Source organism: Vulpes vulpes, chromosome 8 (genome assembly GCF_048418805.1).
Source record: "Vulpes vulpes isolate BD-2025 chromosome 8, VulVul3, whole genome shotgun sequence".
Classification (NCBI taxonomy): domain Eukaryota; kingdom Metazoa; phylum Chordata; class Mammalia; order Carnivora; family Canidae; genus Vulpes; species Vulpes vulpes.
The window spans coordinates 65,065,708-65,082,102 of record NC_132787.1 but is presented as its reverse complement, the minus strand read 5'-3'; the positions used below and the strand labels follow the sequence as shown (position 1 = coordinate 65,082,102).

Genomic DNA, 16,395 nt, shown 5'->3' with positions numbered 1-16,395 from the left:
TAATGGGCCCTTTTCATGTTTTCCCTTAGTTAAATACAAATTATTTGCCATCCTAGAAAATGGTATTTTGGGTTGTCATATAGAATCCCCATAAAGTTAAATGTATCTAAGAATATTGTGAGCTTTTTTTTTTTAAGATTTTATTTATTTATTCATGAGAGACACGGAGAGAGAGGCTCCCTGTGGGGAGCCCAATGCAGGACTTGATCCCAGACCCTGGGATCATGACCTGAGCCAAAGGCAGACACAACCACTGAGCCTCCCAGGCATCCCATGAGCTCTTTTTCTATCAAATCCTCAATGCTAGACTTTGTTCCAAGAATGTAGGACTTCCCTGAGGGTCTAAGTTCATGATGAAATAATAATTGATTTTTAACAAACTTATAATAGCAAGATATACATAACTTATTTATAATAAATGTGTGGTATTATTTAATAATAAACCATAATTCAGTGGCACTATAAAAATTAGTTATTCCTTGAGCATTTTTACTAAGATTCAATGAATGTGATCCTTCTTAATAACGGCTATGTTTTATCTACACTAACTTATAGCTCAGGGGCACCAGGATGGCACAGTTGGTTAAGTGTCCCTCTCTTGGTTTTGGCTTAGATTGTGTGATCTCAGAGTCTTGAGACTGAGCCCCACATCAGGCTTCACGTTCAGTGGGCTGTCTGCTTATGACTTTCTATGCCCCTCCTGCTCATACTCTCATTCTCTCTCAAATGAAATAAATAAATTATATATATATATATATTTTCCAGGAATAAGAACTTCCAACTTAAATTGTTAAGAGAATTGGGAAATTCCAAATCTGGGCTAAATATTCTGACTAGGGTCAAACACCCAAAGGTCAGAATCTAGGAGAAATACAGAGAACTAGAAAATGGTAAGAGATTACAAATGTCCAGGTTAGATGGTCATAAATCAAGTGTATCTGAATTATAATAAAGCTACATGCCTTCACTGAAGTGGTTTGGGAGAAAAAAGAGAAAAAAAATGGGTGGGGAAGAAAAGTGGAGTATTATAGGAATGATGTAGAGGCAGAATAGATATTCAGAAGGAGTTATATTTTGGGGTTGACCAAAGAGAAAAACAAAGTGCAGCATGATGGATTTACTCAACTCCTCTGGAATATGTCAAAAAACTCAGCTCCTCGGATTAGCTTCCTTCTGAAAAAAAGACTCAACAGGAAGTCTGCAAAATTAATACTCTGTAATGCTAGGGAAATATATAGGCATATGACCATGGTAGTCCATCAGGGAGCATGATACCAGCAGACAAATAATTAAGTCCTGTGATCTTTCGGTGGGCAGCTGCCGGAGTTGGGGGTGGTGGGTGGCAAGTGGGAGAATAGCTCCTTCAAGGTGTTCTTTATGGTCTCACAACCTAGATCATTTCCTTCGATGATTTACTACCATAGATGGTGAATTTCATCAATTATATGTCAACTCTTATTTTTTCCAGTGGCGGAAGACACCTTTTTATAGGCCCCTCTGCATATGAACATCAGGTTGCTTTAAACCAAAGATGGATTTAATGATCCTTCCCTAAGTTTCTCCTAGTCATTATTGCTTACTTGCTACCACTTTTGGGTTTTAATTCTTTTTCTTTTCTTCTAAATTTATCGCTTGATGGAAATAATTGGGAGGTTTGAGTATTTTTCAACAGTGGGAGTCTTTATTAGCTTTTAAGTAGATAAAAATATCCTTTCTTCCCCATAGAGCAAAGTGGAATGGGCTATTACTACCATCCCAGTAAATTAAATTACTTAAAAAAAATTAAAATAAAAGAAATAGATTGTGAAAATGTTTAGCCAAAGGAGCTCTCCAGCTGACTGAACATTTATGGGCACTTTGCCATCAAGGCAAGGTAAATTCACCTACAAGTAGCTACTTAAAAAACATGTGTATAATGGTAGTTGTTAAACTTACCCAACTGAATTACATCTAACTTTAGACAAAATAGTAGAATATATATATATATATATATGTGGATGTGCATATATATATATATATATATATATATATAAAACCAAATTGATCATAACTAAAAGCCTGGCAGGATAATCACCTACAAGAATACGAATAGGACCAAGTGACGAAATGCAATGGGTGAGACAGAATAATTAGTAGCAATGAATTGAACTTAAGAAAAAGGAAATTTTAATTGGAGAGTAAAACGCGCACATATGTGCACCGTGATTGGTAACTTCAGATTGGGAAGTAATCTGCTTTACTGTGAGCCAGGCAGTCTGTAGGCAGGTGTGGGGAATTAGGTAAATCATATTGTGTATTCCCTGCTGGGCCTGCATCTTTAAAGGAAAGCAATCTAAATTTAACAAGAAGTAGTGTTTTCAACCTTGGTTGCACATTTGAGTGGGTGCTTTTTAAAAATAGGGTGGCCTGGGACCTACCCCAGAAATTTTTATTTAATTGATCTGGGATAAGGATCAGATGTAAGTACTTTTAAAATCACCATAGAGGTGTCAGAGCTGCAGCTTGGCCTGAGAACCACTGTTTTAAGGGCAGTTTGTATGGTTGATGAAATCCCAAATGGTACATGAAAAGGAAGGTGAGGATCTCCATTTCTTGGCATTCATTAAGGGTGGCAAGGGTTGATTGCTTTCTCAGCAGCAGCAGCTGAGAAAACAGCTGTCTCAGTGTCCTGCCCCAGAGCTATGGTCAGTCTCAGCTGCTCATCACAATGTAGGGATGCTTCAGCTGTAAGAGACTAAGGCAGTGTTGGACTGAGAAGTGGAAATAGTGGTGGAAGAGATTGAGGATGTGGAATCCATTCCCTACAAGGGCAAGTTGTGGGTAAGTTGGATAGACTGTTAAGATTTAAAACAGGCTAACCTGGGCAGTGGGCTCCAATGGCACACGGGAAGCCATGTGCCATGGCAACAGTAGCAGACATGCTGACTGTAAATAGAAGCCATATATAATACCAGGCTTTCTACTGGTGACTTCATAAGCATCCATTCTTTGGATCAGAAACCACCTGATAAGCATCTTACTCCCTCTTCTTTCTTCCCTTCTCAGTTTTCATACACCTCTACTATTGTACTATACTCTAAGTTATGCCACATAGCAAAAATCTGCACACTTTTTTGTCGTCCACAGTAGTTTATGGGTTCCTTAAGGTTATGGACACCTTTAGTCATTCTAATATCTTTAGCTCTCAACACAGTGCCAGGCATGCAGCTATTTGCAGATAAGAAGTGTTTGTGTGCCATCCTAGGTCTTGTTTAAATTCAAAGCAAAGAATAGGTAAGGGACAGTGGAAAAAGACAAAGGAAAGGAAGTTTACAGTTTTGGAAACAAATTTCTTCCAAATAAAACCCAATCCTCTAACAAATATTTCTTGTAAATTCGGATTCTTTCAGCACACATTTATTGAAATATTCTAGCCAGGCAGCATCAAAGCAATCAGAAACATTCTGTGATAGCATGGAGCTTACACTAGGAGAAAGAATCAGTAAGGGAGCAAAGATATACATGATCACAGATATTTAACATTTTGATAAATGCTGTGAAGAAAATAAACAGGGAATTGAATCAGGGAATGGCTTATATGTGTGAGTAGGGAGGGAGTGGCATTTTAGACAAGGTGGTTAGGGAAGGCCCTTCTAGAAACATGACATTTAAGCAGGGACTCAAAAGATCAGCATAATCCTACTGAAAAGAGTTGGAAGAATATCCCAGACAAAAGGAATGGCAAGTACAAAGGCCCAGATACGGGAAAGGGCTTGTTGAGATAGAGAAATAGAAGGCTTTTTAACTTCTCCACAAAACAAAAACTGTTTATGGTTACATGCCCCGTGAACTTACCCTCTTTTACAAAAGCACTAAAGTTCCCTCGGGTCTCGCATTATAAGCTGTCATATATCCAGGGGCAGGTTCATGGGCTTGAGTGTTGCTTAAGATCTTCACTGAAAGGTCATTGGGCGTTTATTCTTCCAGAACATGTTTGATCTAAATGACCTGAATGGTGACTTCAGAACTCCCACCTGGAGATTCAAGTCTGACTTCTAAGTATCGAAGTTGTATGGGTCTAGCTCTTTGTCTGGGATCCACTGAGAGCTTTTTTCCGGAGTGGAAAACCTGGATCTTCACAAGAAAACCTGCAGTGCCCACCGGCTGGGAGTGCTTTTTCTCCCTCTCTTCGCTGATCTGGATTATGCAGTTTCAAATATAGAGAATTAGAATCAGGTCTATCTTGTTCTATCAGTTCTGAGGAGTTCTTTCAGTAGGCACCTTTATGCTATTCTTCTTCACTTACCTGGCACCTGCCATAATGCCTAGCTTGGTAAATCAGCCCCAAGCTAAATAGTTTTTATTTTTTAACTGGTTAAAAAAAATCAAAAGAAGATGTTTTCTGACATCTGAAAGTGCCATGAAATTCAAACTTCAGTGTTTGTAAATCAATTATTATTGGAACAGAGCCACACTCACCTGTTATCATTTTATCTAAGCCTACTTTCCTGTTACAATGGTAGAGTTGTTTACTAGTTGTGATAGAGACTACATGGGTACAAGACTAAAATATTTACTACTGGCCCTTCCCTGAAAAAGTTAGCTAACCTCAGTGATAAATATTTGCTATGTGGATGAATAGATACATCAATAAGTGTACTATTATGGCAAATTCACTATATATAATTACTCCTTAATAGTATATACTCTGTGGCAGAGATCCCGGCAGTAGCCTAGAGCTTAACACATTTTATTAAAAATATGAGACCAATATTATTTATCATAACTCTGCCATGTTGTTCTAAATATATATATATATATACATATGTATATATAGTCAATCAGAATAACAATTTTAATTGTATTTTCTAAATGGGCTCCTCCTATTTTTGTAATTAAATATATATTGCCATGTCTCTTTTCATTAGTATCAGTCAGTCTCCCAAGAAGTTCTATTTAAACTCTGTTAGAATCAGGTTACTCATCCTATCAAGGTGCATGTCCTTCTGGGCTTTTCTTCCTTTTGTAATTGTCATTTGGTTCTAAACTTTTACCTTGGGATGAAAAGATACATGAATTCAAGAAATTCAATCACCTTCCTTATATAAGATTTCATTTCATTTTATTTTTACGTTTTTAAAACATTTCTAGCTTTTACTGAAAACCCACTGTACTATCGAATTGCATGTTTGGGGAGGATCACAAAGGTAGTGTATCTTCAAAAGCCGAACAAATCAGTCACTTTTGGACTAGACAAGATACATGCTCTTCCATAAAACAAGTTAAGGACACTATTAAGAATTTTATACAAAGAACTGTACAGAATACTACAAAAACTCATTTAGAAACTAGAAGTAAGCTACTCTGAACATTGTGGAGAAGTCGAAAATGAACCTAGAAGGAAAACATCTCTAATGCTACTGCTCACACCTTCCTGGTGTTGGCATTCCTGCTGCTTCTGGTTTATCTCCCTTTCTAAATTTCTGAGATTGCAAAGTAAATCTTACATTGAATCTGTTACATGTGCTGATAAGTTTTGGTTTTGTTTGTTTTCTTTTGTTTGGTTTTGTTTTTAAGTTTCCAGTAGTAGATTGGGCTCAGGTGTGATCACTGTCATTGGTTTCAGTTCAGGCAAGACTCGTCTTCTGTGCATCATTGTATATCATTGATAGTTCCACAGTTTTTTTCAGAGGGGAAAGATGTGAGTTTTAAAATTGTGTTGTCTCTATGTTTTATTGAGGTATTTATATAGATTTCACGTCAATGGGATGTTTGCTTGTCGTGCACTATTAGGGAGTTCTTACTCTTTCAAATTCAGAGGCCAAAACAAGAAGGAAAGCCTTTAGAAGTTAATACTAGCTAATTAATCCAGCTCATTAGCCCAAAACCTCACTGAACACTGAGAGTGCTGGTAATGTAATAAGCTTTCCAGTTAATGGAGTCAACGCCAACTTCAAAGAACAGCTAGTACCTCATTTGTTAACTTAATCAACTCTCTGGACACCTCACAAACAAGGCGGCCTGGTAGGAGAGCAATAAAGATGTAAGTGGATGTTCTGTTCTGTTATCCCATGACTGACTTAAAAGTTAAAATTTGGACAACCATGAGTGCACAAATAGTACACATCCCTGTCTTTAAATAAGAACAGAACAATAAAAGCAAATGCTCGCAAGCAACTTTTGTCAGAACTTAAGTTTAAAATGGCCCGAAGAGTCCCGTCAAGATAAAAAGCCAAATGCCATGTGTTTAGTATTGTATATTTTGCAAGCTAGAGCTACTTTGTACACACTTCAGCCCATAAATAAAATGGAAGTAGAATAGTTATCAGTTTGCACCATTGTCTTTTTGTTTTTCTTTAGAGATTTTCAAAAACAAAGATCAATAAATATAATGAATGTTTGACAAATACTAATAGATTATTTTAGATTTTTTCACAATTATCACTCACTTAATCTTTAAAACAAAGTGTGAGAAAGATAAGATTGTTATTGTTCTTTCATTCAACAAATAACGTGAATATCTATCATGCAGCCAAGCAATGTTGAGATGTTGAGGTTCAACAAGAATGCATTTTCAATTGTTTCTAGTTTCATGCGTTTTTAGTAAATCTTGACCTTGTCACTAATCACTTAGATTTATCATCTTCTCTTGAATTCTTGAATCTCACTTCTGCAGATTCTTCTCTATCAGAGTTACTACTTATGGCATAAAGTCTTTGTATGTATACTGATCATGTTAGGATGTCAGAGATTACATGGGCCTCTTTTTTAAGGAAATAGGCTTTGCTTAATTAGTGAACCAGTTGATGGCAAGGTCTTGGGGAACGGCTAATGGTAAAGGCAGCTGAATAAAAGAAATAAAATGGCAGACATAGAAGTTTTGTTTTACTTTCGTCACCTGAAGAACTCACCATTTCCTTAAATAGAAGATAAATTTTCTGGTACAGGCATACCCTTGCTCTACTTCATATTCCATAATATGAATCCTGACAGTGAGGCTTATTATCCTCATTCTCAACCTCTGATGTTCTCCTGATTTTACTCATGGCCAGGGATTGCCCCCAGACCCTGATTTTTCTTCCTACCTCACCAATCCCAGACACTCAAAGATAAGTGAGTGTACCATAGTCCTGCAGAGGACCTTTTCCCAGTCTAAACCAGCTTTCCCTCCAGTTTCACTGAATCGTATGCTGGTACATTTTTCTTTTTTTTTTTTTTAATTTTTTTTTTAAATTTTTATTTATTTATGATAGTCACAGAGAGAGAGAGAGGCAGAGACACAGGCGGAGGGAGAAGCAGGCTCCATGCACCGGGAGGCTGATATGGGATTCGATCCCGGGTCTCCAGGATCGCGCCCTGGGCCAAAGGCAGGCGCCAAACTGCTGCGCCACCCAGGGATCCCTCATTTTTCTTTTAATTCATTCTCCTCTCTACTCTGTGTTATAGGAATGTCCAAGAGTTTTTTATTTAGTGGTGGAAAAATGAACAAACATCTATTAAATAAAAAACATTGTCCATTTGAGTGCCAGCCTGGGAAGAGAACAATCAAGGCTCAGATTTCCATTTTGACCTTGAGTTCAAGGTACTTTTCAAGATTGTGCTTTAAAATAAGCTTTGTAGTAAATGTTTTATATGTAATATAAGGTGATATAATAGTTTTACTTTTTGATTAGTGGAAACTAATACTTAGATAATTGATGTCTTCTAATTAAGAAGCAAGCCTGCATTTTAAAATAATGAATAAGATGGGAGCCTGGGTGCTTAGTCAGTTGAGCTTCCAACTCTTGGTTTTGGCTCAGGTCAGGATGTCAGGTTGTGAGATCCATCTTAGGGTCAGCACAGAGTCTGCTTGAGATTTTCTTCCTTTCCTTCTCCCTCCCCTTCTGCCCCTCTCTCTGCTCATGGACTCCTAAGCATGCTCTCTCATTCTCTCTACAGTGAATAGATAAAATCTCTAAAGAAAAATAAAATAAAATAAAAACAATGAATAAGAATGTTTTATTGTAGAACAGGATTAAATAATGTAATCTGATGAATTGATTAGATTCATTACTTACATTGAGTCTCCTTTTTGGATGTGCCTTTAGATATTCAAAACCTTAACATTTAGGCAAAATTTATGAAAGGGTGATTGTTATTTTAATTCTCTCAATTGAGAAATGAAAGATGACATCAGGTTTGTAGGAACTGTCAATGTCACAGCTCACAGAGCCTTCCATTCTCCAGTGGTCTAGCCTGGGCTTGTTCACATGGTGGTGGCTAACTTGGCCAGGATCCTATGAACCTTGGGACACATACAGCATTGCTGTCGCCAGGCTGTCCTGGGCAAAGAAAATCACAAAATCAGCCAGTGTTTAAGGCAAGGAGAAATAGATACTACATTTTGATGAGAGGAGCTAGAAAGAACTATGGTCATTTGTGCATCTACTATGGATGGTTACATGCAAAATTTTGGAGCTGTTGCTGCCATGTGTTTAATCAGATGAAGGCAGCCATTTGGCAATCAGGATGTGAATACAATGTGTAGAGATTATCAGGCATGATTGACTTAGAGGGCCCTGGTGACATTTGTGTTCTTGGTGTCAGTTGTTCTTGAGACCCAGTGGTATCCTTCCTCCTCTGTTTATTTCCTAAATCCTTTCCTAGAGTCTATGAGTAAGTCAATTAAGTCTCCCTTTTATCCAACTAGCTTAAATGGGCTGAGGTTCTGTCAGCTTTGATCAAAATTCCTGAAAAAAACCTCTAACCAAATTTGTTTACATTTTCTTAGTCTGTCAATTCTTGTCACAGACTAATATAGTGAATAGAATAATGGCTAAGCTATATACTCATTGAGCCATTGCCCTTCATTTTTAATCTATTTTATTTCCAATAAACCAAGTGTCCATTTCCATTAAGCAATTCAACTATATTGAATTCCTCATCTAGATTTTGTAGGATGGTACTTTTTAAATGGTCTGAGTAGTCAGACACTACCCTTTAATTCAGAAAATTAGAGACCAAATGTCATTTAGGAAATTGAAAATCAACTTTTTATGACTTCAATTGAAAGAACTCATACTGAAATGTGAACAATGTTCATGAAAAGTTAATAAATAAGACTAATGATAGTGCATGGTAATTTAAAAATGATCAGGCTATTAAACTACTTATAACTAATGCTAATACCTTTGAGAAAAGAGGGTAACGATATTGGAATTTCATGCTTATAACAAAACTGAACTTCAAAAGCCTTTCACGATCACATATATCAAGAGTCCGTTTCACATTACTCTCACATTAACTACACAGGCACATTCATTTCTCATTTTAAATGTAATTATTATGGATGTAAAATTATAGGATCTGAATCAATTTGTAGATTTTTGAAGCTCTGCATATCCCACTATACTTTTGCCCTTCCTCCTAAGATTTAAACACATTCTCTTTCGTTCACTTCACTCTTTGAATCATTCACTCTGTGAGCCACTGTAATTGAGAGGAATGTGTCCTTTTATACTCCCTCTAGCGTGTTGGAAGAAAACCATATTCTAGGCAAAGGTATAAATGACATTTTCAGAAAACCAGAACATCCACTAAGGTATCTAAGCTTCTGAGTGCACGAAGTAGGATTGAGAGCCTCTGTTAATGAACCACTCTGTGACCCTTCGTGTCCTTGCATCTCTCAAACAGAAACTGTAAGACAAAAGACAGGGAACATTTCCAGGAGAGACACTGTCAGTGTTGAGTAAAACTAGAGTGGTTATATGTCTTCTCAGTGTATTCCTCCTTTCTTGAGAAACAAGGAGTACTTTTCAGAGTTCTCTGAAATTTATAGAAGCAACTGAGATGTCATTATTATCCCTATTTTCAGAGGATTCTCAGGAAACTCAACAAGATTAAAGTGACTTATAATTAGTAATAACGACTTTCCTCTTTGTAACCTACCTCAGATTTAGTTATGAAATATGCCTCTATAGAAGTTTCGGTGCTTCTATAAAACTTTAAATTCAATTTGAGTTGAAGTGTTCATATTCTTGAGAGAAGCAAATGACAGGATTTCGGTATACTATATTTCCCCAATGAGATTCCTTCATTCCATGCACCACATCTATTATCTGTAAATAAAGTGCAGCTTCCAAAGCAATCAATGAGCAGTCAAGCATATGAATGAAGCCATCTTTAAGTAGTGTTGTTGTGCTGTGCCACAGAATGAGGTCCGTCAGAGAGCTGATAGAACACAGGGGCCGTTTGGAAAATCTCTAAGAACACATTTACAAAAATATCAAATACACATTAAAGGGAACTTAAGGATACTTTGTTTTGACTGCTGGAAGGGAAACAATGATACACACAGGGACCCAGGTGGTTAATGTACTGTACATTATTACTATAAAGTACAAGACCTCAGTCTCTTAGCTTCTCAGGAATCACAAAATCAGTTGATTACACAGGGCCCCACAGAATAGACTTTAAGAGTAAATGAGCAAACATCTCAGATATCCTTTCAGAGCTTGCCAATTCACACAGCTTTTGAATTCCTGCTATTGGGCTCTTGTGCAGGAGGGAGTTTTACAATGTTTTTTATCCTGCTGGAGGTCCTAAGCCTGCCTCAAATACAATAGAGAAAATGGCAGGAGCCCTTGTTCACTGAAGTAAAAAAATAAACCGGTCCAACTGTCATAGCAAACAAATTTTCTGAGTTCAGAGATGATGGAATATATAAACCTGATGTTCTACACTTAATACAGGTCCCTTGACATTTGAAACAACTTTAGTTGAAGATAAATGCCATAGTTTCTTAGATATGATATTTTTCTTTCCCAACACTTTAGTTCAACTTTTGGGACTTCACATTGAAAATTCAACAATGTTCACAAAAGAGCTAATGGTTTTCATCTGTAGATTAATCTGGTTTTAGAAGGGTCTGTGAGACTCTGTATCACTTTGCATTTATGGCTCATCCATGTTTGTAGTTAGAGCATCTTCTTATTGCAGTGACCAGAGGACAGCTATCCATGGTGCTACCAGACAGTGGACAAAACCAGAATGCCTGCTTAATGTTTGTTTTGATGTCTTTTGGTAATTTGGTTAATTTGGAGACAATGAGTCATTCCTTTATCCAAAGGTACGCAACAAATATTCTATTTCCAGTGAATGTTGCTGTCGTTGGAAATAATTTGGTGATTTTTTTAATGTTCTAGAGTTATACTATTTTACCTATTAACAATAAAAAAGTAAGAATGGACTATGTAACTCTTAAGGAGGTCTTCATAAAATTCTTCTGCTGAAATGGGGTCACAACAAAGTGGTTGCATTTTTATGCTTTTTCAGAGTTGTGGTGACCCATGACACTAATCACAGATATCTCTACCTATCTGACACACAGCAAAATCCTATGAGGTGGCCTAAAATAGAACTTGCTGACAAACATTTCATGTCCGGGCCTGTACTCATTATAGGGAGAAGTCTATATGAGTAAGAAAAAAGGAAAAGAACCACCACACATTCAGAGAAGATCTAACTTTATATTTATTATCTAGTAATTCAACCATATTGTCCTATAATTTGTTCCTTGTTCTCACTGTCAGCACAGAAATTAATGTCTGATGTCTAAAACATCTCTTTTCCAATCACAAATCTGACCTAGTGCTCTTATTCAGATTTTTTTGAGATCAGAGTTGTGTATTCCAGATTTTATCAACATCTTGTTTGATGGGAAATTATTTTTCCTTTACTACTTTTTTATACTTTTTGAAAATAGTGCTTGCCTTCCATTAGAAGCAAAGTGTTTCATCCAAAAAATAAAGAAATATGTATTGGCTTAATTTTCTCACTGACTAAGAAAACCTGAATTATATGAGTTAGAAAAAATAGAATAGTAAAGAAAGGATGGGAATTTATCCAGTTATTGTTAATCACATTAAAATAAACTGCAATCTATGTGCTTTGAGTATTTTTAGAAGCATCTTTTATCATGATTCCCAGTTTTTAAAAAAAGTCACAAGATGATTCAGTAGACACACACTCATGAACAGGCACAAATTTGAAACAAAACTTTTATGAAGCAACTTACCCTTACTCATAATACACTAATACTTTCTATTCTAGTTAAATCAATTCAATAAATTCTAGTTTATCTGGATTCATTACATTGATTTTTTAATACTAATGAGTTGTGATCTATCATAGAAAACATTGCTTTAATCTATTTCTTTAAAAATGTGAGGAGGTGACTTTTACCATTATAAGCATAGAGGTGTTTAAAAACACAATTCTCATGAAAACAGATAAGGAATTTGTGTCAAAATTTTGCTGAACACATTAATGAGGATATCAGAAAGAAAACACAAGACCTAGTTTGAAGAACGATTGAGGAATTTATATAGTAATAGGAGGGATGGATTCTCAAAATAAGGTTGCCAAGTTAGTCATAAGACTGGTTAACTTCCTACAGAATAGTTAACCTATAAGAACTTTGGGGATTAACTTCACAACAAATTATAAAATTATAACAGCTTGATTTCTGAAGTTTAACCTATAGAAAGTCAGATACAGTATAATCAGGAGACAGGTAACCTATCAGTTATTTTAACAAAGCATTTTACAGGAATTGCTAATTAAATACAGAGTTATTGGGGTGCCTGGGTGGCTCAGTTGGTTGAGCATCTGACTCTTAATTTTTGCTCAGATCATGACCACAGGTCATTTGATAGAGCCCTCAGGCAGGCTCCCTGATCAGCAGGGAGTTTGCTTGAGATTCGCTCTCCCTCTGCCTCCGCCCCTTTCTCCTGCTTGTGTGCACAAGCACACACACACACACACACACACACACACACACACACTCAATAAGTAAATAAAAACTTTTTTAAAAAAGTACAGTTGTTAGCTAAGTTCATGCAAAGGCTAAAAGTGCCATAGTGCAACAGAAAGCAACCTCAGATAGTAACTGCCACCCCAACCACCTGTGGGACTAAGGGACTAAACAAAGTTGGAATTGTAAAATTACGAGCTTGAAAGAGGAGCGTTGTGGAGATGCCCTTCACGTTTCCTTGGTGCTGGAGACTCTGAGGAGAACATGATGGGATCAAATGTTAGGAAGACTACAAACTGGAATGGCCCACTGTTGTGGGAAGGCACTGCTATAGCCAGTATAAAAGGAGCCTCGTTGAGGTAGTTCCCTGGAGCAGAACAAAACAGGGAGGGAGCCCATCATGGGAGCAGTTCCCTCCATCTCCTCTAGTCTTGCCATTTCTCTCTAGTGGCCCCACTGTTCAAGTCTAACAGGGAGCAGAAGGTCAAGCAGCAATGTGGCTTGTAGAACCCCAGCCTGGCATCATATAGCCAATGACAGCAGTGGGTTAGACTGAGAGACAATAGTTTAAACTGCCACAACTCTTGCCTGACAGAAAAGTAATGGTTTGCAATTTTATCATCTGTGGACTGTGAACCAGGAGTGTCAGATTGGATCTAATGGGTTATGAGAAATGCTCTAGTGTAATATCAAGAATTAAGCAATCTTCATTCTCCTTTCTATAAGCTTATGCCACATTTTTTATCAGAAATTTGTGGTTTAATAAAAAGCTGCACAGAATCAAAATAACTATTTTGGGGCACCTGGGTGGCTCAGTTGGTTAAGCATCCAACTCTTCATTTTGGCTCGGGTCATAATCTCAGGGTCATGAGATTGTGCCCTGGGTTGAGCTCTGCGCTAAGCACGGAGTCTACTTAAGACTCTGTCTCCCTCTTCCTCAGCCACTCCTCCCTTGCTCTCACTATCTCTAAAAAAGAAAAAAAAAAACTATAATTTTGATATCTCTAGCTTTTCCTATTAAAGGGATTTCAATAGACAATTACTCAGGTATATTATTCTAATATTAGACACATATTTGGCTTGTTAGCTTGAAATGAATAACATTACATATTATGAATACAAAGATATGCTCGCTTTCATGATTCTAAAGTCCTTTTGTTATAGAATTGTTAGAAATAATTTCTAGGAAATTGTGCTTATTTTTTTTACATTTTAAGCAAAAACATATAGGCTCACAATAAAGATTTCAATTATATATAAAGATATTTTAGAAGTAACAACTCTACTTACGTTTACATTTGTATTTACACAAAATGGCTCATACCGTACATTCTTTTTACATTGTTTTCTCTTCATATCCTGTCTCGCCTTATTATAACAGATGGATACTCCCTAAACATTGTATTGTCTGTCTACAAGTGTATGGATTTACCCAATATATGTTAAAATTCCCCGTTGATGGGAACTTAGGTTGTTTTTAACTTTCTCTATGGCAATAGCGAGATAGATGATAGGACTGAGCATGGAAACATTTTTGTGATTTTACATACAAAGTGCATCTATATACATATACATATTCGTACATATATGTGTGTATATATACACATACCCACTTTATGTAAAAGTGTAAAGAAGTATCTACACACTTTTATATAAAGTGCATACAGATATACACACACAGCTACAAAGTTTATAAACCTACATAACACACTTTGTACGTAAGACCGCATATAAGGCTTATCTGGGCACAACAATGCCGCGTTCCACACCAACGGTGCTGATTTTGTGTGCTGGTGGTTAACAGCGGCATGGGCATGGGCGGAGGACGCCTTAAGACAGAGGGCCGGAGAGCTCAGAGTAGAATGCTAGGAGCGTCCTCTTCTGACCTTGCCCATGCATTTTCCTAACGGGACTTTGTCTTCCTCGCAGCAGATCCCGCACCACGTGAAGCCCCTGCCCTATTACAGCTACGACCCGCCCGGGATGGGCTACTGCCAGGCGCACCAGCCGCTGCGCGTCCACAAGGGCTACGAAGCCGTGTCCCCGGAGCAGGACGACGCCCCCAGCCTGGAGCTCGGGCGCGACCACGGCTTCATCGCCACCATCGCCAGGTCGGCGGCGCCGGCCATTTACCTGGAAAGAATAGCAAACTGACTGCGAAAGCCCGGGCCTCGCGGGGGGACCCGGGCGCGGGGAGAGAGGGGGCGTCCTCTAGGAGAATGGGTGTCCTCAGCCGCGCAAGCACGCGGGCTCATGCATCCTGCCCAGACACTTAGGACGTGGAGCAAAGGAAGGACGGAACCGCCGGGAGAGGGTAGCGGATGCACCTGCCGCGTCACCAGGAGAACCATAGAACTGTCTTTGCTCCAAAACACAAAACAAGCAAAAATCCTCCTGGATGTAAATAGTGAAAGTGTCGAGTTCTTATACAAATAGATTTCACCCTAGCCACATATAGGTCTGTTTGTATATTTGCTTTTTCTACACTGCATGGTTCCTGGGCTGGAGAACCACAGGAGGGGTGGGGGGTGGGGACCTGGGACTGGGGGGAAGTTGGGGAAACGAATCAGTTTTCCTTGTTAGCTGTGTGTAACTCTCAGACTTGATTTCAGTTGCTTTATTTCACTTTCCCTCTAAAATGCTGTTTGTTTGTTTGTTTTTCCTATTTGGTTTAATTTTCACTTTCTCCCCCCTGCCCCCCCTCCGCCGGTCAAGTGATTCTGTTTCCAATTCTAAATATGGGCATTAAAGCTTATGTTGTACCAAAAGAAAATCTGCTTTACTACAGACCACAAAGAACACAGTTGACCACAGAGTTTGACAAAACAACTAGAATGAAAATCCTGTAAAATCTGGGTGAATGATCCTTCAAGACACACGATGTACACAGTGTGAAGAGTCTTGACTTTTTTTTTTTTCCTACTGGCAGTCCTCACTGTGAGTTTTCACTATGTAAGACTTCTGAATGGGATCTGTGCAGACTTCCAGTTGGAAAGACCAGCAGGAATCTTCTCATTTGGACATGGGCATATGAAAAACAATGGCCATGTGGTCAATGAATGAAACTGCCAAGGTGACAAATTTCTAAACACAGGATAATGTATAACATTGCTTTTTAAATTAATTATCAATTAGCTTTTTTGTGTAGTTTTTTTTCAATAAGAAAAAATGTTGGAAAAATAAATATATTATTTTGTGGTTGGTATACCACAGCCCACTTAATGTTGAGTGCTTTATCTCTTTGTTGTGAAATCCTTCTAGCCTGTGTCGGTTGGTATCTACCAAATGGCTTCTGTGTGTTCTATGATTAGGTGGGGAGACCCTACAAGGTGTAGAAAAGTTTGAGGTGTGGCATATGTATTAACTCCTTACACAGATTTCTTTTTCGAAACTTATGATGTAACTCAAAAATTATATAACAATATGAGGAAAAAAGAGTAGTATCTATAAAAGGGTTAGAGGTTATGCAATCTTTCAGAAGAAGAAAACTATAGAAATTATCACAATCTGAAAGAAGCATAATGATCACCCATTTTTTAAACAAAGGTGATAATTATACACATATCAGTTGAAGGATTTTCACTTGACTTCCTTAGAGCTTTGATGCCATATGTCAGCAATTC

General features: G+C 37.7%; 1 protein-coding gene across 4 annotated transcripts in view; it reads left to right on the top strand.

Annotated features, from left to right (window-relative positions):
- Nucleotides 1-15,994, top strand: part of LRRTM4 (leucine rich repeat transmembrane neuronal 4) — a 713,524-nt gene extending 697,530 nt beyond the window's left edge. For 3 of the 4 annotated variants that reach the window (XM_025994447.2, XM_072767035.1, XM_072767036.1), the window contains one exon: nt 14,705-15,994. In XM_025994447.2, coding sequence (XP_025850232.1) covers nt 14,705-14,926 — 222 coding nt within the window. In that variant the 3' untranslated portion in view covers nt 14,927-15,994. Of the gene's footprint in view, nt 1-14,701 lie in introns of all 4 variants that reach the window. The other variant, XM_072767037.1, reaches the window with a different exon arrangement.
- The last annotated feature ends 401 nt before the right edge of the window (nt 15,995-16,395 follow it).